Raw genomic sequence first — 27,652 nt, forward strand, 5'->3', positions numbered from 1 at the left:
TTATAGTTTTTGTGGCCACTTGAGAGCTACCTGGTCATCTACAAAGTAGATGAAGAACACATAATGCCCAGGGGATAACATATGGTTGAACTGGCAGCTCACTGAGTTAAGCCCTTAGGTATGTATGTCTTTGACAGATGTTCCATGTGGACCATGAGACATGAATAGGCAAGAGAATTCAGTTGGGTCAGATTTGGAGAAATTGAAGTTCTCGATGACGACTCTCTTCTCAGCTAAATTCTTTAAGAAAGCTGTCTACACTAGACCCTTGCAGTTTCTCTCCTCCTGCATTCTGGCTTCTGACCTTTCTCCAAAGTTACCAGAGATCTGTTAATTGCTAAATCTAATGCCCATTTTTTCATTCCTCATCTTTCTTGACCTCTCTGCGACTTTTGACATTATTAATCACCATCTTCTGATTCTCTTCTCCTCTTTGGGTTTTCATGAAACTGTTCATTCTTGGTTCTCTCTTGCTGGAGTCTGTTTTGGTCAGTCTCTTTTTCATCCAGGTTGTATCCACTAACAAAAGCCCTGTCTTGGGCCCTCTTCTCTTCTCCCTCTAGACTATTTCACCTGGCAATCTCTTTAAGTCCCTATGGGCTTAATTATCTGTTTGCAGATGATACCCAGATCTCTATAGCCAGTCCTGCATAAGCATTCTTGAGTTGGATGTCCCATAGGCATCTCAAACTCATTTATGTTCAAAACAGAATTTATCTTTCCATCTTAAACTTTCTTCTTTCAAATCTTTCTTTTCTGTTCCCAACTTTCCTATTATAGTCCAGAGTACTTTCTTCTTATTGTTGTTTATCCTTTGTTTTCCAAGACAACCATTGACATCATGGGTAATGTCTGGCCTCATGGGTGAATTGGATTTAAGTGAGGCAGAATTGCACAAAGTTGGCAGCCTCATTCTCTCTTCCAGCATCATAGAAGTCCAGTGACAGGTCGCAAGTCAAAATGACTGGTGATGGCCAGGAATGCAGTGAATGACTTTGGCATCTTTGATGTCTGACCATGCTCCTGCTTCATTATCATTGGAACAAATTGTTCTTGTCTGCCCATTCCTCCAGGAAAAGGTCTTCATGTGTTTGGGGTAGGCATCCCCTGACTCACCGTTGGGTTTGACGCCTACCAGTCTGGCTGCTGTGTATGCTGCAGCTTCTTGGAGCCACAGGTGAGATTGGGTGAATCAGATGGATACCGAAGGTGGATGAGCAGCCCTCACACCAGAGGTGCTCAAACTCCCTGAGCACCCCATACACCCCTAGGGTAACACCATTCTCCTGGTTGCCAGGCTCACAGCTTTGGTGCCATCATCAATTCCTCACTCGAACTCGCATCAGTTATTCAGTCTGTTGTCATCATATGTTCTTTTTGCCTTCACAGCGTATCTCCTGTAACGGCTGCTTTTCTCCACTCATGCACTCAGCACTGTAGTACAGGCCTTAGCATATCATCTTACTCTTTCCTGGTCCCTTCACTCTAACTCGTCCTTTACTCAGCTGCCGAAGTGATTTTCCTAAGTGGAGTCCTCTGCCCAGTAAACTCCAGTGGTTCCACATTCTGTTTGGTATTTAAAGCCCTTCACAATTTGCTGCCTTCTTACCTTGCCAGTCTTACACCTTATTCCTCTCCATTTACTCTGTGATCTAGTTTCACTGGCTACCTTACAGTTCTTGGAACATGATGGAGTTCTTCTCTACTGTCTGTGCCTTTTCACTGGTGGTCCCCCGTGCCAGGAATGGTCCCGTTCGGATTCCGTCAAGATTCAGCCTAAATGCCAGGCTCTTCCTGGTCCCTTCTCTGTTCCTCTTTCCCTCTGAGATTACTTTCTAGTCTACTTTCTCTCTATATGTCCTGTATGTACCCAGTAATGTACACGTTTTCTCCCCCCATTAAACTAAGCTTCTTGAGGGCAGGGACAGTGTTTGTGTTGTTGTTTTTTGTTTTCCCTTTCTTGTATCCCCAGCATTTACCACAGTGACTGACAGATAGTAAATGGTTAATAAATGCTAGCTGACTGACTGGCTGATCCTGTGCTACTCACTGCCCTGAAAGCTCACCTTTTAAAGCTTCATGTGCTGTTGGTGATGAGAAATGTAAACTGTGGAAGAGTGTAATCTTGAGCCACAATTGCAGGTAACTCAGAGTGGGTGTAAGTAGCATTGTGCGAAAGGTAGTGGTCATTTAAAATAAAACCAAAATACTAGAAAGATATTTCATAAAGTAATTAGAAATATGTTCTGTAAGACCTTCTCGTGAAAATAAGCCAGCCTGCTGAGTGAACATCTTCTTTGAAATCTTTTGACTCTTTCATAATATCCATGGATTATGTAATTCAGATTTAGTAACACTCTAGATTGTCAAATAGTTTAACTGAACAAAACAAAGAAATTACTAGGGAAGAGATATTAATATATTACAGTGTTAAATACCTTTAAAAAGTATATTTGGTAGCAACTCCTTTTGTAGGGGCAATCTCTTTTTCCTAGAAAAAGTATTTTCTGCACAGTAACTTAAGTGTACATAATTGCTTGTGTGTACCTTCTCTTAATTAATCTGTTACTGTTATGTGAATACAGAGTTTGCTTGTATTATTCCACCTTATAATACCTCTTTCAGCGACCACAAAGATAGTCTTTAAAAACCCTCTTTGCTGTGGACTTCTGATTATTAAAAAGACCAGACCCATTTTCATTTGTTTTTTTAGATAGAACCCATTGTAGCCTGGATCCTTGGTGTGGCTAACATCGTTCACTGTCCAACTGGTGAGGCTGAACCTGTGGCCAGTGAGGGTCTAGTGTAAAACTTGATCTTCCCGTGAGTTTTCTTGTAGGAGATTGTGTACTATTGATAAATGGGCTTTCTCTGGTAGATATTATTCTTTCTTTTGTGGATGGACAGACCCAGGGACTGAGCCGTGAATGAGAATGCTTTAAGTATCCCTACCTGTCTGCCCAAATACAACAAAATAAATTTTACTTCCAAATCTCTAACATGGTGGAACTACCTCTTAGACGTAATTATTGAATGGTAGACCTAGAGGAACTATTTAGAGATCTTGCTCACTACATTCCTCTATATGAGATTTATTTGTTTTTGTGGATTTTGTGCCCTCAAAAGAATTGCAAGATCTCTCAGGCTTCTCTTAACACCTGTCCTTGAATGCTTTTTTTCACTCTGCTACCCACTCAGTTGAAGAAAGGAGCTTGGAAAACAGGGAAGGAAACCAGGTCCTAGTGGTTTTAAGAGGTCCAGAAAAACTGAGGCAAGTTGGGCTTTCTGCTGGGAAAAGAGGAGGGCCTCAAAGGGATGAGGAAGCAGTAGAGCATGAGAATTACTTGGAGAATATCAGCTGGGAGAAACGTTTACCAAATTTTTGTTCTGTAGAATCTTAGAATGTTAGAGCTGAGAGAGACCTCTGGAGATCACGAGGCTGAAGCTGCGTATGGCTGACAGAGGGAAGGCGATAAAAGGAGGGCCAGCAGACTTGAGTGGTTTATAATCTGATGGTTAAAGGATTGTCTGGCTGCTAAACACACACGAACACTCACATTCCCGAAAGATTGGGGAAAGAGGAGTGTTTTGTTTAATTAAAGTGGAAAATTCAGTATTTAATTAGTTTTTATTAAAAACAGATTTGTGTCTAAATATAAATGTATTTTCTTTACAAGCATTTTAATGGCCAGGGTCTGATGTTCCTTTAGTGCCTGAAGAATAACAAGTTTTAATAAAATGTTAGTCTGGAAAGTGCAGAAATATTTTTGAGTTGTCAGTCATGACAAGCAAAATAATTTGGAGATGATAATGTCTTTGCTTTTCCAGAATATTAATCTCATTTGTGCCAGGGCATCCATATGACTGAATAGGGATGGCTTTCCCATATTAGAGAGCAGTGTTGAAAAAAGTTATTTTAATGGTTTTAGACTGGAACACAGATTGTACTGGTTTTTGCAGTAATGTCTTGGTTGCAGGTCAGTGGAGCAATAATAAATTATATTTTGTTCTTTCACTTTAATTTTGGTCTGTACTGACCTCTGGTTCTCCTTGGCAGAGAAGTTTGCTATGATTTGAAGCTTATTTACTTAAGAAAGTGGTTGAGATGGAGTTGTAAATACCTTCCTCTTGGCAGGCCTCCATGTTTCTATGATCTAATGTGAGAAGTGGTCTCGTGCTTCTGGTCAAGGGCAGAGAGAACATTTGTATTCAGAAAATAACTAGAGTATGTTCTTTTGAGAAAAAAAAAGTGAAACATTAACTTGATTATTTTCAGTATGTGCTTTTTCCAACTCAAGAGAAGTAGATTTTTTTAAAAAAAATTAGTTAAGCCCTGGCTCAGGCACCCCACCCACACACACATAGATTTTATTTTACGGATGTATGTTTGTTTTTAAATAGGCCAGTTTGGAGGCCTTCTTAACTTTTACACTGAGTATAGATCTGAACTTTTGATATGTTTGTGGGTCATTTGTATTAGTAAGGGTAATGGCACCTTAGGTTAATCTAGCCCTTTGGGTCGGTCCAGTGCTCTGGTCCCTAGAGATACCAAATGTCGGGGGAGGGATTAGATGGAGCTCAAGTCTCAGACTCCAGAGTCACTGCTCTTCCTATTACACCATGTCTTTTGGTACTATAGAAATGCTAGTCATTATTATTCATAATTATTATTTCTGCAGCAGGGCTTCTGTCTCCTTCCTAAAGTACCTGGTTAACTACCAGACAGTCCTCTCACTGCTCTGCTCTTTGGTTTTTGTTTTTTCCTTTACTGCTGCTACTCTGAGTAATTTTGTATATTGAAGGAATGTTTCTTTAGAGCAGAGGAAGGCTGTTTTCATCCCTCTCTTGTTTTGCCCATCTTGAGTGAAGAAATAGAGTAGGCTAGAAAAGTAAAAAGTCTTGGGTCCACATCCTGACTCTGCTTATTTAATGGATGTAGGACCATTCTGTGGACTTCTGTCAAGGGGAGCATGGAGTATTTGCTTTGTAAGGTGCCTTCCTACTCTTTCTCATTGTCATTTCATAATGGGGTCATCCATGGATGATGTCGGTTATATGTACGTATGAGGGCTGACACTGAATATACTGAATATTATAAGTCTTATCCCCACGTAGACTGAATTCCAGAAAGTCTCCGGATCTGTGACTTCATTGGCAAATGGGACAGTTTCAAACAAGAAAGCGTTCTCCACCAGCACAGATTTTGTACCTTCTCTGCCTAGAGCACTGAGAAGTTAGTTCAGTCATTTGCCCAAGGCCAAGCAGCATTCACGGACCCAGGGCTTCCTGGATCCAAGGCCAGCCCTCTCCCCACCGGGGCGGGGCAGGATTAAATGGGCTTCACCACACTTTTCTGAACTCTTTCCTTCTGACTTGTAACATGTATACCATGTTCTGTTTTCATTGATATAGGTCAGGATGGCTGACAGGGTGGCTTCCCACCTGGTGTCCGACATCTTTGTCCCTGCTGAAAGAAGCTGAGGAAAAGATCTTGAAGTGTGAGTTTTTCTGCCCTTTTGGAACACAGAGCTAAAGGAGATTAAGTAGTGGTATAGCGGGAAGGTCCATGTTATCCTCCACATCTCTGAGATTTTGGATGACTCTCTCCACTTGTCTGGGCTTCAGTTTTCCACCAGTTAAAGGAAGGGGTTGGACTAGATAATCAAGAGAGTCCTTTCCAATTTCAACAGCATCAAATATGTTTGGAGTGCCTGCTGTGTACAGAGGTATTAGACAGTGGGAGAGATGCAGCATTTAGATATCACTGTCCCTACCCTCAAGGAGCTCGTTATCTAATGAGGGGAAATAGAAACCAAGATGGAAAGCTCAAATTTACAGTGTTATGAGGTATGAAGGGGAGCGGAGTTAAAAAGCAGCAGTGATCAGAGAAAGCCCTTTGGACAGCAACATTAGAGTTGAGTTTCCATGGTATGGTTGAGATTGGTTGGGATGGACATGAGGGAACGAGGGCGGTCCTGGAGTGGTATCAGCCTGGGCAGAAGTATAGAGGTTCTTCTAGGGGACAGGGAGCTGTCCAGGTAATTGGAACAAAGAGTACCGGCTTCAGGCTGCACTAAGACTTTGGGGGACAACTCTATAGAGAAAGAGAAGTTTGGGAAGGCACCATAGTGCCAGACTGTAGAACTTTGCTCAGTAGGCCTTCCAGAAGAAGTCTGACAGAAGGTTAGATAAGTGCCATGACCATACCCATGCATGGGAAGGGTCATTCTGGCTCCTGTGAGGAGGCGACTACAGTAGCCTTGGGGCCTGTCCTAGAGTAGCCACAGTGGGGAGAGGAGAGAACAGAGGTGAGAGATGGTAAAAAGATGGAATCAACTAAACTTGGAGAGGGAAGAGTTAAAGAGAATTCTGCGGTTCCTGACCCTGGAAACTCAACGTTGGTGAATGATTTCACAACAAATAAGTGACTTCAGAAGGAGGTGTGAGTTTAGGGGGTGTGATAATGAACTTCATGTGTGGGTGGAACATTCAAATGGAGAAGTTCTCAAGGTTTGGAGTTTAGGATTGAGGCTTCAGGCCTGGAAAGTCATCTGCTTGGAAGAGATAGCTGAAGTGGTGAGAGGGAATGAGATGGCAGGAGAAAGGATAACAGCTGGCCAGGAGCCCCCTTTTAAAGAGTCAGGATGAGGACAAGACAAAAGAGTGTTTAGATGGGAGGAGAATCAGGAGAGTCTGGTGTGGAACCAGCCATGTCAGGTCAAAGAGGATGGGGGCTAAAAAAAAGCAAGATTTGGCAATCAGGTGACAGTCTTGGGGGAGCTTTGAGAGAGTGGTTTCATCTGAGTGCTGGGGTCAGAAGCTTGTTTGCGAAAAGGGTGAGAAAGTAACTGCATCAGATCTAGACAACTTTTTCCCAGCTATTTCATAGTAAAGAGAAGGGTGAGAGAGATGGGTCAGTGGCCAGATGAAGGAGAGGGAACCCTTTTTTAGTGTTAATGTTGTTGATTGATTAGGATGGCCTGAGCATGTTTCTAGGAAGGAATCAGTGACAAAGGAAGGACTGACTATGTGAGGGAGGGGATACCTGATGGGGCAAGGTCACAGTGGGAGGGAGTGGGATGATGAGATTACTATGAATGGACACAGGGACTAGTGCTGAGGTGTCCTTGGAGGGATGTTTGTTTTGATACTGGAGAGCTGGAAGAGAGGAAGGAGACATAGTGCTGAGGAGGTTTGGGGGAGGAAACCGGGAGAGCTTGCCCTCAGCTACCTCAGGCTCCTAAGACTACCCACTTGCAGTGAGTTTGGGGATGACAATGTGTTTACTGAAGAGAAAGAGGTTTGGAAGAGTCACAGTGTGGGTTGCAAGGGAAGAAATAGGGTCAGTGGGCCTGACAGAATACTTCCTGAGTCTGTAGTGATGCACAGAGCTGCTAAAGGTAATAAAGGAAATGGAATTGAAACACTAAACGAGCTTCTTTCCTGTGTTAGAGCTTGGCAAAATGTATCCTCCCTGAACAGTGGCGGCAAACTCCAGAATGACCCTGTTGTGTTGCTATCTTTGTGAGAGGTGAGCTTTGCTAAGTCCCACCCATGCAGCTGCACCTCTTTCAGGGAGAAATTAATGAAGAGAAATTAGACCAGGCCACTTTGGAGACTGCTGGAAAGAGCTTTCTGGTTATCTGTGCTAGTTTAGCTCTGTGATCCTAATCTCCTTTCAGGGGTGGAGTTGGTGTTGAAGTTGATGTGATCCCTTGATTTCAGCAACTGTACTTCCTTCTTACTTTGTAGACAGTCTTTGTGTTTTGCTGTTACTAAAAATATTCATTGTTTTGTCACTAACATTATGCGATGAAACTCTCCAAATTTCTCTAGGCTTGTCCCCTGTGACAGATGTAGTCAGGGGCTGGGGCCATCTTCAAAGCTCTTTACCTCTCTGGACGCCTGGGAGAGTTTCTAGTCTGCTAGCACAGCCTTAGAGAATTCAGGGTCAATGCCACCCTATGATGAAGTGTCAGAGAGGGAGTTTATTAAAGACTCGGAATAAATTGAGAATGGGTTTTGTGCGGTGTGGCATTTACGAGTGAATCTCTTTGTTTTTATGTTAGAATAGGGAAGGAATGAGTGATGTTTGCTATCTAGAGGTGGGACAATCTTATTTTAAGTCAGGACTTGAAAGTAGATTGGAAGTATCTTTATGTACTTAAGATCATAAATTTAGAGCTGAAGGGGCCCTTTGAGATGATCAGGTGAGGAAACCAAAGCCCCGAGACATTAAGTGACTGACCCAGGGTCACTTAGCTAATAAATATTCAAGGCAAGATTCGAAGTAGGATCCTCCTGCCTCCAAGTCCAGCCCTCTCTCCACTTGGAATAGAAACTTACAGTTGGTAAATCCTTTTCTAACCCTGCTTTCAATAAAGCAGAAAATGTTTCAAGTGGTATCGTTCCAAGTGCTACTTGTTGGTCTCAAGAACTTGCTCTGTATGCCATCTAAGGTAGCCTTCTGTTCAAACTGCTTTAGCCCTTGAACTGAAAATGTGGCCTCCCATTCTCTATTCGAAATGGACTTCCTTTAATCCAGTGCCAATTGTTTGGATTTCTGAAGAGAAGAAGTTTGATTTGTGTGATGAAATGGGACAGAGCACCTTGTTGTGGAAGAGGCCTCGGCCCAGGGCTGGCCCCCTTCTTCCCCGTTCTCTTGCTTCCTTGTTCCTTTCCTCCTCCCTCTTTCACTGCCCTTCCACACTGCTGGTCGGGTCACAAGGGGGATTTCATGGCCCAAAGTGAGGCGTTTGAGTTTGTCACATCACAGTTTCATGGGTAGGTAGTTTTTAACTCCAGGTTTATTTCCTAACCCAGAAGTGAATGTGCCCCATAATTTTAAAGTATTTAATCACTTCCTGGGAGCAGTATTTGTCCTTTGCCTTTAGTCTGCCCTCTCTCTACCTTTCTCTCCCAGGTGCCTGTCTTTTTACCTCTCCTCTTCACATAGGCCCTTTTAGATGTTACAACTCTTTATTGCTGGACTAAAGCAGCTTGGATACCCTCTGATTCTTTCTGTTTTATTCTATGCCTCCCACCTTTGGATTTTCTTGGCATTTGTATAAAGTTTTTCTTCTCTTTGGTCCCTGTCAACAACATTGTTTTCCCCAGAGTGTGCATCCCTCCGAGCGTCTGATATGTGGGGCCCACCTGAACACTTCTTCTCTCCTACTTAGAATGTTGGCAGTTCCTCTTATAGTTTTCCGTTCATGAGATCCATCTACTTATTCAGAATCACAGAACTGTAGAGCTGGAAGAGCCCTGAAAGCTCTGCTAGCTTGCCCATCCTTGCCATTTTATAGATGAGAAAAGTCAAAGCCCTGAGGAATTGTGATTCACCCAGAGGCCACATAGTGAGTTAGCAGCAGAGCTGAAACTGGACCCCAGGTTTCCTGTCTGTTGCTCTTTCTCCTTGATGTGACCTACTACATTGGATCTCTACTTTTAAAATACTTAAACTCCTCCATTAGTTTTTAATACAGATACTTCTTTTTCATTTTCTACCCTTCCCTCATCTTTTTATGAGGCTTCTCCCGTATTTTTAGCAGTCTGGCTTTATTTAAAGGCACGCTGCCTAGCACATAGTAGGTGCTTAATAAATGCTTGTTGCTTTTTCTCTGGACCAAAGCATAATGAACATTATCTAAATCTAGAGATTCAACCAGATTTTTACAGTCAAACTACAGCACTCTAGCGATGAACAGAAGATCGTCCAGGCCTGTCTCATTTTTAGACTTTTTTAGTTGCACATTGTTGTAGCAACTAGCTCTTGTACAGGTTTTATATTTAATTTTTTAGGATTAATGTAAATCAGTGATCTGACAATGGGATACAAATACATATATATATATTTAGATGTTAATTGAGAGTATATTCTCTTTCCTAAAAATAGTGTGTGTGGTTAAATTAAGCAAAATTTTTCTTTTGTTTTCTGTTTTCTTCAGGTGTGCCCTGTCCATACAAAAAAGAATCTGTTTGTATATCCAGTGGAAATAAAATATGGACACTTAAATTTTCTCAGGATATTGCACATAAGACTCCGCTTGTCCTCCTCCATGGCTTTGGAGGTGGAGTTGGACTCTGGGCGCTCAACTTTGGAGATCTTTGTGAAAATAGGCCCGTATACGCTTTGGATCTGCTGGGTTTTGGGCGGAGTAGTAGACCCCCGTTTGGCAGTGATGCAGTAGAAGCCGAGGACCAGTTTGTGGACACAATTGAAGAATGGAGGTGTGCTCTAAGTCTGGACGCAGTGATCTTGCTTGGACACAATCTGGGCGGATTCTTGGCTGCTGCTTATTCACTGAAGTATCCATCAAGGTAAAATGAGGCCAGCAGGAGCGAATGACTTTTACTTATAGAATCATAAAGCTGGAAGAGATCCAAACACATCATTTGTTGGTCAGACTGGATTCGTACTAGCCCTGCAGGGCTGCTTCAGTATTAGGAAAATTATAAACATAAATGACCACATTTAGTAACAAAAACATCTTCAGGTCTTGGCTTCCTTTTACCGGGGTAATGAAATGTGTGAGCCAGTCAGAGTAGCGGCTTGTCATTTAAAAAAAAAATTTTGCAGAGAGACAAAGTGTACATATTTCCCCTCCAGGGTTTTTCAGAAGGTTATAGTCGCCTCCGGTTGTCAGCCCAAATTCTGTAATATTTGCTCTATGGAGGTGGGAGGCTTGAAAAAAGAAGTATCATTTTCCTAGAACAAGTTAAGAAGTACATGCGTGGGTTGTGAATGTGTAAGATCAAAGCCGGAGGAGTGACCCAGAGTTTAGGTGTTACCTGGCACTGCTCCTTCACTGTGAGTATAGGTCCTGTTGCATTTGCATTTCTAGTCCTCTGTAATCAGCTGGACAGAATGTAACATCTACCAGATGGTCCTTTCCCTTCTTCAGAGCATGCTGTTTGCATAACGTAGAAATTAGGAAAGGGCCTTCCTGTTTGAGAAGCATTATTTGTTCATACTAGAAGATCCTTGACCAGTCATTTTTACAGAGAAAAACATTTATTTAGTGTATAAATTGCCTTGGTCCTCATCCCTCTTATTTAACTTGTCTCTGACGAGTTATTTGTTAGTTTTATTATTTGTCCTTTTTATTTGTCAGCACTTTAATGAAGAAACGAGTGGTAAAGAAGAGAAGAAACTTATTCATTAATTTCAGGTGTTAATGTTGTCAGCAGTTGTATAATCATAGAGAGTTTGGGCTGGATGCAACTGTATAAATTATTTGTGCCCCAGCTGACTTGTTAGGCCATCTTTTTGGATTGCTTTAAGCAACAAGCCGCATTCCATTGATGAGTTATATTAACTCTGAACGGGAGCTGTAATGTTTGCTGTTTATATTAATTATATAAAATTATTTCCAAAAGGATGACCTGGTTACACATTATCCATCTGGGCTATGTATGGAAGGAAAACATGGTGAATCTTGAAGTTTTGGTGGCAGAGATGTTTCCAGGGTTCACTGTCAGAAGTAAGGTTGTTGGAATTAAGAGGTCTAGTCTAGAAAAGGTTGGTACAACCCAAAAGGATTTGGGGGTGACTAAAAAGTGTGGAAAATAGGATTTTCTTATGGTTAACTTTTTAAAGCTGGACAAATTCATCATCTTGAGTTGGCTGAGGGGTTGGGATGCTGGATTGGGAGTGAGGAAGACCTGAGGTCGGCTCCTGCTGGCTGCACTTCCTTAGCTGCTAGCCCTGGGCAAGTGACTGAGCCACTCTTCAGCCTTTTCTTTTCTGCTTTCTCATATCTAAAAAGGAGGATAATACACGTAGCTCCTCCCAGGGTTGTTTGCACATGTGAGTGCCAGCTCTTGTTGTTACTTTTATCCTCATCTTCTTCATTTGAGCCAGCCCTCTAGCCATTATGCTGTCGGAAGGAGGGCCATGTAGCTTCCGGGATCCACAAGTGAATTCCTGGCCATTTAATACATGCTACAGAGTCTTTTGGATAATAGATGGGAAGCAATAGAATCTAAAGAACAAGGAAAAAAAAGGCCCAATCTCAGCTTTTCAGGAAACACTGTTTGAATGTGTTTGCCCGACAAAGAAATGGAACTTCTGACTTTAGTATGTCTGGACGGTTTTCGTTTACAATTTCTTATTCCAGGCTTCTCTTGTTTGTGTTTTTCAGGTGGCCAGATGGTTCTTAGATGATCTCTCCTTGTCTCTTTTCTATTTCTAGGTCAGTTGTTTTTTATAGGAGATCCCTTACATTTTCATCATTTTTTTCAGTCTTGAACTTTCTCCTTATATTTCTTGTGTCTCATGGAGTCTTTGATTCTATTTGTTTTATTTAAACTTTTAGGGAGCTGGTTACTTGGGCAAGATTTTGCACCTTATTCTTCTTAGTACTTCTCAAGTTATCACTTCCATTTATAATATCCTTTTCTTTTAAAAAAGATGCTTTTTTCTTGTTTCATCTTTTCCAGGAATTCTTGTAGACCTTGTGACCAAGTCTTGTGACCTTTGGCCTTAGCTCTGCCTGTAGTCAGTCACTCTTCCTCTAGTTTTGTGTTTTGGATATCACTAGAGCCATAAAAGTTTATGTATCAGCAGCATCTTCCTCTGTCCGTGTCTACAGCTTGACTTCCTAAATTAGGACTTTTTGTTAGGGCAGGGCTCTGACCCTTCCTGTATACTCAGATGGGATGGGAGAGTCCTCTTTGTTCCACTGGATATTGTTTTGAATAATTTTTATTACTATTTAATACTAAATAATAATGACAGCTCACATTTATTTGGCGATTTAAGGCTTATGGCATGCTTTACATACACCGTCTCATTTAATCTCCAGCTAGGGTGTCCCAGCCTGCCACCTCTTGAGAAGGTAGTTCATCCCACCTTTGAGTAACTCTCTGATTATTCAGTTTTTCCTTGCATCAAGCCTAAACTTGCTCCTGTAATTCTATCCATTGCTCCTAGTATCACTGTCTGGCAGCAGACAAAATGAGTCTTATTCATGTTCCAGGGGACAGCATTTGAAATATCGTAGAGACTGGCATGCTTCCCTCCCCCCAGGCTACCTCTTTAGATTAAACTCATCTCAGCCAGCTTGCCCATGGCCTAATTCTGAGGCTCTTTACCAGCCTGGTGGCCTTCCCCTTTGTATCAAGTTGTCAGTGTCCTCCCTAAAATATAGGGCCCAGGTTATCAGAGTTCCCAAGTATAACTCACTAGCTTCAGTAACAGCTTGTGACTTGTTTCTCAAGGTCCTCATCTACTTCTTACTGCCTAGGTAATCTCAATGACAGCACTGCCTCCATTGAGCCTCTCCGTGGTATGTCCCCTGTGCTTTATGGATTTCCCCTTTAATTGTGTCCACTTTCTCCCTCTTCTCTGGCTGTCTCTTCCCCTCCCACACCACCCGCTTTTACTTACTTTCACCTTTGGAGTAAGATATGCTCACATTCCCACCTTAAGTCTCATCCTCCCAAGTCTCAATGAGAGTTACAAGGTAAATTTCCCAACTTTCAGTGATGTGGGGCCCCCTGCCTCCTGAAGCAGTTCATTCTACTTTGGGATTGTTGTAATTGTTGAGTTTTTCTTTACTTGCCCCTGGGACTTCCCTAATCCCAGTTGCATCCCTTTGCCACTTTCTAGGAGAGAGACCAGTCAGGACTTTGAACATAAGTAAGTCATTTGGTTAGTGGAGAAATAAGAAACATTGCACACTCTAGAGATGGAAGTGGACTGCACAGTTGCTCTTTTCGTGCTTGTGGGAAGTGACATCCTTAGTCCATTGTATTTCATACTCAGTCTGTTGTCTTCCATTGCCTATGGGATCCTTGGACCCTGAAGCTCTAGCTTTCCTTCTCACCACTTAGAGCTCTGACAGCCATCCTTAGCTTCCTTCCCCAATTCTTCCTGCCCTCATCTCTTCCTAACTCACCTAACTGAGCTGTTCTTACTAACCTATTTTTTTCCCTTGGCTTAAAAACTTGCCTTCCTTCCCAACTTCCTTGAGCTCAAAGCCTTCTTATCTCCTTCCTTGTTCCTTCGCCTCAAGTTCTTTTTCTTCAGCTCCAGCACTTTTTTCCCCCAACTTCTCAGTTCTCCTAGATTTTCCTTTTAAACAAAACTCTGCCCTTCTTCATAATCCCTAAACCCTTCGGATCTTATTTGTAATTCCCTCTCCTGCTTCTCCTCCTGTCACATCGGGGAAGTTGAAGAATCACAGACAAAGCCCACTTTATCCAAATATATATTTTTTTAAAACATGTTAAAGATATGAGCTGTGTTTTAGTTCACCTTCTTGGACCACTTTGGACTTTTATTCAAATTGTTCTAATTTGTAATTCTGTGTTCTAATTGTAATTATTCTTTTTCCTTTCCCTAAGAATACTTTCTTCAAGGGAAAAACAGATTTTAGTAATGCAAGTGTTAATATATCTTCTCTAATGCCAGTGGTCCCTAGCTGACCATAAAATATCACTCTTTTTTTAAAAAATATTATTTAGTTTTAGTTTTGAATTTTTTTTTTTGCTTTTTGATGAGGCAGTAGGGGTTAAGTGACTTACCCAGGGTCACACAGCTAGTAAGTGTTATGTGTCTGAGGCCGGATTTGAATTCAGGTCCTCCTGACTTCAGGGCCAGTGCTCTATCCTCTGTGCCACCTAGCTGCTCCCCAGTGATCGCTTTTATAAGATTTTGAGTTCTAGATTTTTCCCACCTTCTTAAGATGGCATGCAATCTGATATAGACTATACATGTACAGTCAAATAAACATATTTCCACATTAGTCATGTTGTGAAAGAAGAGTCAGAACAAAAGAGAAAGACCTTGGGAAAGAAAAAACAAAAAACAACAAAAGAAAGAAAATAATATGCTTCGATCTGCATTCAGACTCTGTAGTTCTTTCTCTGAATATGGATAGCATTTTCCATCATGAGACTTTTGGAATTATCTTGGATCATTGCATTGCTGAGAAGGGCTAAGTCTGTCAACATTAGTCATCACACAACGTGACTGTTACTGTGTACAATATTCCCCTGGTTCTGCTCACTTCACTCAGCATCAGTTCATGTAAGTCTTTCCAGGTTTTTCTGAAGTCAGCCTGTTCATCATTTCTTATAGCACAGTAGTATTCTATTACATTTATATGCCACAACTTGCTCAGCCATTCCCCAACTGTTGGGCATCCCCTCAATTTCCAATTCTTTGCCACCACCAAAAGAGCTGCTATAAATACTTTTGTACATGTGGATCCTTTTCCCTTTTGTATGATCTCTTTGGGATACAGACCTAGTAGTAGTATTGCTGGGTCAAAGGGTATGCACATTTTTATAGCCCTTTGGGCATAGTTCTAAATTGAAACTTCATTCTTACAAAAGCAAAAGCTAGTAGAACTAAATTTGTTCCTGTCTTTCTCTCCGTTGACAGACATTGACTTAAAGTAACTAAATAAACTAGCCAGAGATCTGCAAAGCTTTAAACTTGTTCCTCTTAAGTCTCTGCGTTCATGGGATTCCCCCAAAAAAGCCTAACACAGATTCACTTTTTGACAATATTTGGTAAAAGGTAACTATTGGGCTCTTAGAATATTTAGCCTGCTTCTTATTTAATAACTTCAATCCTCTAGTACAGTCTTACTCCAAGTAGTATTTCTATATTATGACATCTTCATTATTCCTTCTTGTACTCATTATTTTAATAATAGTAGTAGTAGGCAGGGAAGGAAAAGAGCTGACTGAGCTCCCTATGCTTTGTTCCATTCCCCAAAGTTATTCTGCCCGTTTGACTTTCTGACTCTTTCCTTGGAGAACTGTGGTTCTCCCTTTGGGACATGGGGGTGGGGAAGTCTTTTTTTTTTTTTAATTTCTTATGTTGTACTGCTGTCTTCTTCTAAGTAACAATAGATAATCAGTGTTTCAATCTGTCATCTTATCCATGGGGATACTCCCTTCAACACTGAAGATCTCAACTGATCCAGCAGTCCTGTCTTGTGGGATTCTACTCTGTGCTTCAAGTCTCCTCAAGACTATTTCATTTTTTTGTCAGTAGCACAGCCGCCACTCGGGCTGCCCATCTGTTACTGTTTGCTGGGTGTTGTCTTTGATCTCACTGCTTGTGAGCAAGTCATTGTTGGTCATCAGCTTTGGCCTCCTTGCATCCACCACACCACTTTCCATTGCCCTCTTGGACCATTCAAAATTTGAGGAGCTTCCTGCAAATTTAGGGTCAGGGACATGTAGGAAGTTCATCAAATGACAGAAAACATTGAAGTTCATCTAGGCCTCATTACATCAAAACTTGATATTGGTGCTATATCTGTTTGGCCAGTCTCATGTGCAAATCAGTATCCTCCTCCATGCCTTAAGAATTAATCTTACCTCCTTCTGACCTAGTCCAGTCCTGTGTCCTGACTCTCATTCCTGTGAATCCCTCAGACCTCTGGAGAGAAGTCCTGCTCCAATGAGGCCTCCTCAGTCAGCCCCTGGTATCTGCAGGATGGTTTTTTTCCTGTCCTGACTCAAAGTTAACTCCACTGGCCTCAGATCAGTTGTCTTCTCCTTACAGACGCCTCTGTCACTGGCATTCTCACTTCCCTCTATCACTTTTTTCCTTGTCCAAATAGACTTGGCATTCGCTGTGCCATAGTGGTTCTTTTCTGATAGAGATTCCAACCAGTAACCATGGCTAACTCGAATGCCACTGGGACATCAAACTTCTTCACCTGTTATGTGCCCTGCCTCAATTTCCTTAGCCTCTTTGAAATAGCATGGGCTTTCCTTGGTTCTCTGTTCTTATCACACTTCTGGAGAAGAATGACAATTTACCTTTTGTTCTAAAGTTGACCTCACTTTCCCATTTTCTAGCTTAACCTGTGTTCTGTCACTAACTCATCCCTTTCACAAGGGAGGAAAGGTGTGAAGAAAGTGTGGGAGCCAACTTTAAGGCCAGGATCAAGGATTTTGAGCTGGAAAGAACCATGGAGGCCATCAGGTCCTACCAGTCATGACAGAACTGAGGCCCACACAGGTGCTAAGAGTCAGAACCCAGGTGCCCTGACTCCAGTACTTCCCATGTACCATGCTGCCCTCCAAAGTTCCTTTGAGTTTTTTAAGTGGTATGAGTCCGTGTTTCTGATTCTCACTTGTCATCCGTGTAAGCCAGTCACATTTGACAATCCAGGTGCTGTAAGGAGGATCCAGTGCTTGAACATGTTTAAGAAAGGGCAAAGTTATTCACGACTTGACACTGATGACTCTTATGATCATCACTTCATGCCGTCCTATATTAATTTTGGCCTGATGCCCGATTCTAATGTTTCTGAATCTATTTCCCCATTCTGAGAGGGCTAACAGTACCTCAGGAGAAGGTACCTTACAAAGATTAATCAGATTATTTTAGAAAATTTAGATTATCAATATGGGATTTTTTTTATTTGGCTATAAGAACATCGATATCTGATATTCAAGTGAGATAGTTCTGGTGACAACAAAGTAATGTTTAGTTTAATGAAGGAAATGTGCTTGTCAAGCCTTTGTTTTTTGCTAGGTATATCATTTTAGAAGCATGCATGTGAATTTTAGTGGTTTTTCTTCATTGCACATTTGATATTGAATAATTGTAGATTAACCAAATCAGCTTCTAATGCCTGAGAAATTATGTTCAGCCCTCCAAAACTTACATGCTACAGGTCTGTAGCCTTGGAATTTTTGGTGAAATAACTTTGTAGACCTAACCTACCCTGACTAAGTTAGGAGATGGGGAAGAGAAAAAAAGATCACCGTTTTCCCCTGTTTTCCTGTTTTTCTCCTCTGCTGTGAAAATAAACCTAGAAAAGGGTAAAGAGGTGAGCATCAAACTCTTTCAGGTATTCAAAGGGACATCAATGGGTTTGAATGAATGAAAAAAATGTATTAAGCACTTACCACATATCAGATACTGGACTGAGAGTTGGGCATACAAATTTTTTTAAAAAGTCCCTGCCTTCAAGGAGCTTGCATTCTGTAAGGAAAGACAATTTGACAACAAGAAGTCATGCATTTATGAAGCACCTGTGGAGGCCAGGCACAGCTAAGCACTGGGAATACGGATACAAACCAAAAGATGAGCTGCTCTGCCTTCATGCGAGTGGTGGAGATTCTAATGGAGGAAGACACATAAAGGGACCCTCAAGGCTGGGGGGGAGGGGCACAAAAGGAGGGTGGTCCAGAGAGCTAGAAGCAGAGATGGGAGAGGACTGAAGCGTGATAGGTCCTTTCTTGAATTGGAGGTTCCAAGAGGGAACCAGTGGGAGAAGGCCAAAAGGGACTGAGGGATGGATGTTCCAGGGTGAGAAGAGGTCTAAGGCATGGTGGCAGAGTCTGAAGAAAACCCCTGTAATGGGTGGTGGTCTGGTGGGTGCAGGGATGGTGAGCCTGAGCCATCAGTCATTGATTAATGTGCCCTTTCCAGAAGCTGTGGGGGGTTTATAGAAACTCAGGCAGTGCCATGGTAGGAAGATGTCTGAAGCGTAGTTGGGTCCCTGAGGCTAGCCTCAGTATAGCGAGCTTTCACCAGTCAAATAGCATATTGAAAACCTTAGATATGAGGATAGGTTTGGAGACTAAGATTGTGAGCTGGGTCCCCTAGAGACCAGTGGACTGGGAGAAGCATCTGGTTCCTCTTTCTGGCCCAGCACATATGGGCAGTGTCAGAGAAGGAGCACAGGTCTGAGCATCAGCCTTCCCTTCGGTGGGTGACATTTACTGTTGCCTTGTACAAACTAGACTGGCTAGACAAGGAAGGCTTTCTAAGGTTTGTTCTTCTACTGCCCTGTTACTTTTATGCCATTTTTTTATCCAGGAACCTTATTAATATTGTGGCCTGTTCTTCCTTCTGGAGGTAGCCAAAACCAGCAGGAATCCTAGAGCTGGTTAGCTAGCATGCCTTGTGAGTTAGTACCCACAAACACATAATAAAAATATAGCACCATTTCCCTGCAAAGATTCATGTCAGTCCCATCTTACGGATACCACCAGAAATATCAAAGAGCCGCCATATACATGGAATGTACATTATGAACATTTTCTTAGGGTTATTTTGGTAAAAAAAAAAAAGGGGGGGGTTTACCATTTTCCAAATGTGCTCTACTTGAGTGTACTTTCAGTTTGCCATATGACATTGAGTAAGGTTTTCCAGTCCCCTTACTAATATAGTCCTTTCCTTCTTAGATTACCCTCTATTTGCACTATATCAATATATACATACATCTTGAAAATACAGTCATTTGCATTAGATCTCCCCAGTTAGAATGTGAGATCCTGGGAGCAGGGAGCATGTTTTTTGCCTTTGTATCTTCAGCACTTACCATTGCCTGTCACATTAAACACATAATAAATGCTTCTTAACTAGTTGGGCATTAGCTTCTTTGATTCTCCGTGACAATCTGGTGAGGTTGTGGACCTATAGATATGACTGTCCGCTTTTTACAGATGAGAAAGGCAAAACCCAAAGAATAAAAGTGACTTCGGTGAGCCTAGAGCAAATCCATGTTGGATCTGCGTCCAGCAAACCCATTATATCTGAAAACGTCTTGTTTCCCAATAGGGTAAAGCATCTTATCTTGGTGGAGCCATGGGGCTTTCCGGAGAGACCTGATAATGCTGATCAAGATCGGCCAATTCCAGTGTGGATCAAAGCCTTGGGAGCTGTATTGACCCCTTTTAACCCATTAGCCGGCCTCAGAATTGCAGGACCCTTTGGTGAGTACTTGTATTCTAGGAAAGTAAAGACATGCATCTATAGACATTCTGGTTTTAGATTTCAGTGAAACCAAATGAGAATACTTTTTTGTAAAAATTGCTTTTTTTTTTTAAACCATCAGTAGTATCTTCAAGCAACTTTCACTTTCTGTTTGGAAAATATAGTCCCCCTGATATTGCCTATTGATTAATAATCAATATAGCCCATTCTTTACATTATTGTAGAGGTTATAGGTCAAGCAGAATCTCTCATCTACCACCTTATATGGAAATTCTGAAGTGTCTTCATTATATAGCCAATGTATAGTGTGTCTGGTGCCTAATTGTAGACCCTGACACCCATTTTAGTGATAAATATACTTCTGAGTTAGTGATTTTTTTCCCCCCTACATTTCCTGATTATATCTGGAAGGGTTTGTCGTGTGTGTGTGTGTGTGTGTGTGTGTGTGTATGTGTTTACATCTAAGGCCCCTGCTAGTTGATTGGAGAAGTAAACATCACTACCTGCCCTTCTTCCTTCCCTGGTTTTCATCAGTACTCAGTCTCATATTGAGTACTGTCAGAAAACATTGGCTGACATTCAAAATAGGCTATGTTAATTTTATTGACCCTACTTCATCTGACTTTTGGAGAGTAGCATCTGGGATCTATTTTCTGTTTGTTTTCATACTTAAGGTTAACATCTATGTATTTATCATAAGCGGTCTTCATGCAAATTAGTGCTAAAACCTGTTAGATTTAGGCTCTAAGCTTTTGGTGGACCTTAAAGGATAAACTTCACGTATTCTCTGTTAATTACTTAGGCTTAAGCCTTGTACAGCGTTTGAGACCTGATTTTAAGAGAAAGTATGCTTCAATGTTTGAAGATGATACCGTGACAGAATATATCTACCACTGTAACGTACAGACACCCAGGTAAACTTCATGTTTCTTAAATGTATTATGATTGCATACGTTTTTAAGGAAAATATACTAGAAATATAGGTACCACAGAAAAGTGTTGGAACTTTTCAAGAGTATCTAATAACCTTTAACTTAGTTGCAAATCATTCAACAAATACCACTAGGACCTGCTACATAGAAAATACTTTTCTGGGGCGGCTAGGTGTCGCAGTAGATAAAGCTCTGGACTTTGGAATCCAGAGGACCTGAGTTAAAATTCAGCCTCAGACACTTGACACTTATTAGCTGTGTGACCCTGGGCAAGTCACTTAACCCCAATTGCCTCACCAAAAAGAAAAAAAAAAAACAAAAAACCCCCCCACAACTTTTCACAGTACTATATGTCAAAGTTATCACCCTCAAAGAGCTTATAATTTAATTGAAAACAAGATGGAAAAATTGTATCAATCATTTCTCAAGCCCTTACATGTAAAGCATCGTGTTGAGTGCTGAGGAAAGTAAAAACATAATTAAGATATTCTTTCTCTTCTTGGTGTTTATGATCTAAAAAGTTAAAGAGTAATGTCATATAGTGAACCTTCACTTCTCTCCAATTCATCCTGCGTGACCAATGCCTAGAGCCTTTTCTCCATGCTTTGGAGGCAAAGACAGTAGGGCCTTTGCTAAAAGAGGCTGTCACGTGCTGAGATTTTGTTGATCAGTGCAGTTTGGACTTTTTAAGTAAGGGAATTTTAAATGACCCTGACTGGCAGGGGGAAACTCCCATTTAATAATATACAAAAGGAGAACATGTACACAGCCGTATATGGGTATTATCCCTAAGAAGAAGCAGAATAGTTCAGATTCACAAAGGAATGAAATAGCTCTTGCAGTTACAGAAGTCCTCAATAATAAATAATATTATGGGGAAAGTTAGAGCAGCCACAAATCAAACATTGGGATGAGTCGGTCAGCAAGCATTGATGAGTTGTGGCAGTCCCAAACCAGCCAGCTAAGACTTGATTCTGATACAGATGGGAAAGATTTCAGCCCCTTGCTTCTCAGAGGAGCAGGCCAGCTTCTTTTTAGACTAAAGAGTCAGTGACATGAGGGACTGCTTGTAGAGACAGAGATCTTGGACGTGTGCATGAGGGAACCCAAGTGGACAGCCTTGACCTTGCAGCAAGACATTTTGAAAGAGGGAGATGGAGGTCTTGAGGATTGCAAAGAAGCCCTTCGAGTGTGCTGGAGAATCAGCAGAAGGCAAAAATAGAATAACTGACAGGCTGCATTTAGCTGGAGTTTGTAGTGGGTCAGATTTGTATCATTTCATGACTTTTTTAAAGGCTCAAATTCTGGGGTGGAGTGGGGTGGATTTCTCTCACTCTAACATTCATGGGTTCTACCATTAACATTCCCCTCTCTCCACCTCCCTGTCTCAAGATTGGTGAAACTCCTGAGCCCCACTGTAGATCCCTCTTTGCCCTTTTCTTCCTGATGAGAGGCGGCATCCCTTTTACTTTTTGTGTACCCATTCCAATCACCACTAATACCCAGCCAGTCTTGGCTCATGGCCCCTTCTGCCTTGGACTGGAGTTCCTCAGGCAGTGGTAGAACAAAATCCCCCCAAACTGCCATCACTGCTAGAGAGCAGGAAGTTAGAAAATCATATAGAAGGTTCACAACAAAAGGTCAGTGACTTTATTTCAGGTTTTCTACCAGATTAGTATACCAGTTGTGGTGTTTTAAGTTGTCCTTATAAAAGTTCCACATTTTGAATGAGCCCAGAATTAATACCAAATTATTTATTGTTTGTCATTAATTAATACCAAAAATGGTTCTTCATCTCTGTGAAAGTTTCCATTAAATATATCTTTACTGGAGCTCTGATTTTTAATTAATAAAATTTTAGGCAACTTACATCCATCCAATAATGTGTGCCTTTTACCTTTAGAAAATTCTTACTCTGTGGGGATCTTATATTCACATTTATTTAGCATCTAATGAAATAGCTTGTTTGATTTAATTGATCAAATCTTAATATGACTTTCTCCTTTACTTTTAAGTGGTGAAACTGCTTTTAGAAACATGACTATTCCTTATGGATGGGCAAAAAGACCAATGCTCCTGCGAATTGGTAAGATGGACCCAGACATTCCAATTTCTGTAATCTATGGAGCCCGATCTTGCATAGACGGCAATTCTGGCCATACCATCCAGTCCTTACGGCCACATTCGTATGTGAAGACTATAGTGAGTGTTTGGTTTATTTGAGGTTTTCTTTTGTATATGGTATGTAATTATGGGCCGGTCACTAAGCATTTAAAAATCCCCTACTGTGTGCCGGGAATTAAACTGTATGTCAGGGATCCAGGTACAGAAATGAGGCAGATGCAGCCTTTATGGAGTGCACACTCTAATGGGAAGATCTAACATGGATTGGGGGGAGGGGGGAGCAGTCTTAATCCTGTGTGATTCTATGAAGTGTCCTCCCGTCTATTGTGTAGAGAGTTATCTAATACTAATCCATGTTGGAGGCCGGCCTTTAGCCCTTTCACATTCTGCACAATTTTGCTGGTGCTTGTGCAGCACCCAGGCTGGTTCTACATCTGGCAAGAATTGTCCTTTGTTCTTATGAAATTTTAGTAAAATCCTCCTTTTGGGGGAGGGCAGCATGGCTGACTGGGTAGAGTCTCTGTGTCCCAGGCATCAGTGAAGCAAGCAATGGCCCAGTGGCAGGTGTGGATTTGTATTGGTAGAGGAGGTTTCCTGCCTGGGAGTCCCCTGTACCTGGGAAGTCCCAGCTCTGCTAAAAACAAATAACTGAGATGGATAGATAGCATTGGAGTTTACTACAGCCTATAGCCTAAAAACAGGGTGAGGGCTCTATTATGGGATTCCAGCACATTGCCCCAAGCCTGGGTGCAGGTGACCTTATTTCCCCAAACACCCACTGACTTACGCTGTTCTCACCCAGGCTATCCTTGGTGCGGGACATTATGTGTATGCTGACCAACCAGAAGAATTCAACCAAAAAGTAAAGGAGATTTGTGATTCTGTAGACTGAGCCCACTCACATCTCGCTGGACAGACCTGGTGACAGATGCAGCTCCTCACTGATAACTTAGAAAATGTGATGAATTAGGAAACCACCACAAGAAACTGAGCGGTGCTCTTGTCTCTTACTTTTGCACATTTGGCATTTCTTCCATGAAGTCACTTGCACGTTTATACCACATAGTGCCTTTTTGGATGGAAACCCCTTTTTAAATAGAAATTCATTTTAAATACATACAGAAATCTCAGCAACTAATACCTTTAAATAAAGGGTTTCTTGCCTCCCTGATATAGTGGAAATATTGTAATTTTTTAACTGGAAGATTTTTTTTCAGATGTAACTTTGCTATATTGAATACTTTTTATATTGGAATCTACTTTCCACTATAAAGACTTTGCTACATCGTTGTGTTATGTATCATAAAGGTGCGATTTATTTTATTTATGTCTTCATATGATTAACATGTGTTTGCCTTTGCGTTAGCCATGTCCCTTCTCAACGTGGGGAGAAGTAGCAAATTTTTGTATCAGAAGTTCTCACATGGTCCTTGATGGTGTTATGACAGGCTGGGAAGCTGCCTAGGGGAGGGAGAGAAGGACGGGGCCAAAAGGAATGAGCATCGGACTGGAAGAAGGCGCTAAGGTGCCATGTTTCCTGTTTCCAGGCCAGTAGGGCAGGGACTTTGCAGGGGCCCATTTCTTTACAACTCGCTGAGTCTGTTGTGAGCACAGTTGTTTGTTGCTTAGCTCCTCATAAAAGTTGTTGTTGAAGACATGAATGTTGGCACGTAGGAAAGGCACTGGAACAGAGTGGAAAGAACACTGGCCTTGGAGCTCAAATCCCATTTCCAGCGTTTTCTAGCCGTGATTGAACAATTCACTTATTCTCTCTGAGCCTCAGTTTTCTCATCTATAAAATGGAGATTATAATAGCACCTGCTTCCCAGGACCATTGTGAGGATCAAATGAGAAGGTGTGTAAAGTGTTTGGGAAACCTTGGAAAGTGCAATATAAATTTGTAGTAGTAGTATTATGTTTCCCTAATGGCAAGGGTTTTCATACTTTAATGCTTTGAAGGGCTAAATGACTTACCAGTACGACCTGTCTTTGTTATAATTAGATCCTTATAAGATATTGCATTAATTAATGGGCCCAAACTGCCTGCTCTGTTCCAACAACTGTTCTCAGCACAGAAGGTTTTCTTCACTTGGAGTATCAAGGCATCCATCTTAGAACTACAGCCTTATTATAGTATTGTAACAAATGATATCACATTTTCATCAACAACTCAGAGTGTAGCCCTGAAAAGTAATCAGCCCATTTCTGTAATGAAAACTCAGGGTATGTCTAAATTTTTTTTAATTTATAATTATAGCACTAGAATACTTTTAAAAATTTATAACTACACATAGTGTGTTATGTGTGTGCACATAACTCTCTAAACATACACACACACACTCTCTCTCTTTTAAAACCCCCAAACTTGAAATAACTGCCATAGAAGGTGATACTTTCTTGCTATGATTTTTTTTTTTAAATCTCAATGAAACTGAAAACTGGGGCTATGTAGTAACTGGTTGCCAAAATATCCCTTAATGGGAAACAAAAACTGGGAAAGAGTGACACTAGATGAGATATTTGGGCCTCACTTGTGAGGGGTATTAAACTTTTAGGAGAGGCAAATTTAAATAAAGACTTGAAAAATACAGCAAGTGATGCCTTAGTATGTTTAATCACAGTCTTTAATGGTAATTAAATGTTGGGCTGTACCTCTTAGCAAACAGACTATTCTGTTTTCCAGCATTAATAGGTGAATTTATTATAGGTTAATTTGAAGTATAATGAATACCTTGGTGATCAATGATTCCTTCCAAGTAGTTGGGTACAAGAAGGTTCAAGGATGACATTTTGTTTTCAAGAAGAATTTAATAAAGGATTATTATTTTAACTGTCATCTTGAATCTTCAGATTACCTTTTACCATCTAGAAAGGGTTGTTGTTTTTTTAGATTTTTGGCTTATTTTTAGGACTTAAGGACAGTGCCAAAAAAAAATCATACTTTATTAAACTTTGCTATGTGACATCTCTTACTAGTTAAAAGTATAACTGTAAAAGTTGTGGCACTTTGGAGTGAAGCCGCATATCACCTCTGAGGTCAGGAACTGTTTGACATTTGGGGACATTTATTCCTGGATTACTTGTTAAGTGGAAGTGATTATGTGCAATCTGGTACATTTGTTTTAACCTTTTGATGTTACTTTAAACTTGTCGTATTTGCTGATGTGTATATAACCAGTTACACGGATGCTTTTTCTGAAAAAAGGCATTTTTGATTCCCTTCATTTCTTCTGCGTGCTGACCACTTAATGATTTTCAAAAAAGTGTGGAAAATGTCAAGAGTGTAGGACTCGAGAAGTGGAAATGTCTGGTTTTCTAATATATTTTGCCTCATTAAATTAAGTAAAATTTACCTTATTAAATAAGATCTGACTCTGTTGTCTAAAACTGTATACATTTTTTGGTCTTAAATATAATGAACAAATGCTTATTTAAAATAATATTTGCCTAGCACATGTCACTGTTCATGGCTAACAGGGAACTGTTTACCCAAGATAAATAGGGGGTTTGTGAGAGAGCACCTCACTGCCTGAGGAGTTGAAGTCACCACGCCCAGGGGACCTGTATCTTAGGGTACTAAAAGAAGTAGCCAGTGCGAATCCTGAGATCCTTGCAACATTGTGGCCGATAAGGGGGTGTACTTCAGGATAGGAGAAGGAAATGTCCAAATTTCTTAATGAGAATGGAGTCTGCAAACCCCAGGCTAGCCAGCATGACTTCAGTCCGGGCAGAATTCGAGAACACACTTCTAAAAGGGAAGTTATTGGGCACTTAAGGGATGAACAGTCATCACAGAGAGCCCACATCTTTACCGGAAGAGTCATGCCACACTAACCACATTTCCTTTGTGATGAGGTTTTTAGATTTGGTAGATCAGCAGATGCCATCGGTGGAGTTTACCCAGATTTTAGCAACACATTTCTTGTGGGAAAAATGGATAGACATGAATTAGGAACTGGTGGGATGGCCAGACCCCAAACATCATGAATGGTTGGCTCCAAATCGTATGGAGGTCCCTGTGGAGTGCCCCAGGGAGCAGTCTTCCTCCCAGTGCTACTTTATACTTTCAACAATGAGATAAACACACAGAATGGATGTTCATCAGACTTGCAGATTACACAGAACTGTAAGGGAGTAACACTGGATAAAAAAGATTTTCTCAGACAAAGTATATTAGGTTGGATTTAATAGAAATAAATGTAAAGTCTTAGATTTGGGTTCAAAACATCAACTTTAGAAATCTAAGATTGCAGATACAGAGCACACTGTTTGAAAGAAATTTAGCAGCTTTCTATTAGAACTAATCTAACTTCCTTAATACATTTATGACGTTCAAAGGAAAAAGCCAGGTTTTTTGTTGCTTGTGAGGCAGATGTATTTTCACAGTTAATTTAGAATGCCTTTGAAGGCCAAAGAGCATTATAGGAGGGGCATATTGATTTGGTCCACTTTCAAATAGAGCTTCCTCTGACCCAGGGGTCCCAGGTCCGGAGTGATTTGCTTCTGTGTCCTGGCAGGCCAGACAGCATGGCTGACTCACTGTTGCAACTTGAGGGCTGAGCATTTTAATTGTCATTCTATAAGTTGCAGTGACCCTGAGTCAGCAGCTTAGTGACTCTGTTCCTGGGGGTCCCCATTTGTAAAGTTAGACTATGTAGGAGCATGCTTGTGAAAATGACTAGGGCCAGCTTATGGGTGCTGACAGCATAGGTGTGTGCCTGCCATCTTTTCAGTGTGCTTCCTGGGACATGACTAATACTGTGTTTCAGGCATACTTGTGCACTTTTTATAATTAGACATCACAGCAATGGAGCAGTCCAAAGTCACTTCCAAGTCTGCAGTGAGGAAGGACTGGTGAGGGCATTCCCCTTCTGAGGCCTGGCTGCTCTGG

General features: G+C 41.2%; 1 protein-coding gene across 3 annotated transcripts in view; it reads left to right on the forward strand.

The window, feature by feature from the left end:
- ABHD5 (abhydrolase domain containing 5, lysophosphatidic acid acyltransferase) overlaps positions 1 to 26,126 on the forward strand; it is a 35,012-nt gene extending 8,886 nt beyond the window's left edge. Inside the window, exons 2-7 of one of the 3 annotated variants that reach the window (XM_020993291.2) lie at positions 5,413 to 5,498; positions 9,951 to 10,323; positions 19,550 to 19,704; positions 20,508 to 20,619; positions 22,653 to 22,839; positions 23,564 to 26,126. In XM_020993291.2, the coding sequence (XP_020848950.1) occupies positions 5,413 to 5,498; positions 9,951 to 10,323; positions 19,550 to 19,704; positions 20,508 to 20,619; positions 22,653 to 22,839; positions 23,564 to 23,653 (1,003 nt within the window). In that variant the 3' untranslated portion in view covers positions 23,654 to 26,126. The remainder of the gene's footprint in view (positions 1 to 5,412; positions 5,499 to 9,950; positions 10,324 to 19,549; positions 19,705 to 20,507; positions 20,620 to 22,652; positions 22,840 to 23,563) is intronic. The other 2 variants (XM_020993289.2, XM_078151196.1) reach the window with 2 other exon arrangements.
- The last annotated feature ends 1,526 nt before the right edge of the window (positions 26,127 to 27,652 follow it).

The sequence above is a fragment of the Phascolarctos cinereus genome, unplaced genomic scaffold (assembly GCF_003287225.1).
Source record: "Phascolarctos cinereus isolate Bilbo 61053 unplaced genomic scaffold, phaCin_HiC Scaffold_1;HRSCAF=81, whole genome shotgun sequence".
In the NCBI taxonomy this organism is placed as follows: domain Eukaryota; kingdom Metazoa; phylum Chordata; class Mammalia; order Diprotodontia; family Phascolarctidae; genus Phascolarctos; species Phascolarctos cinereus.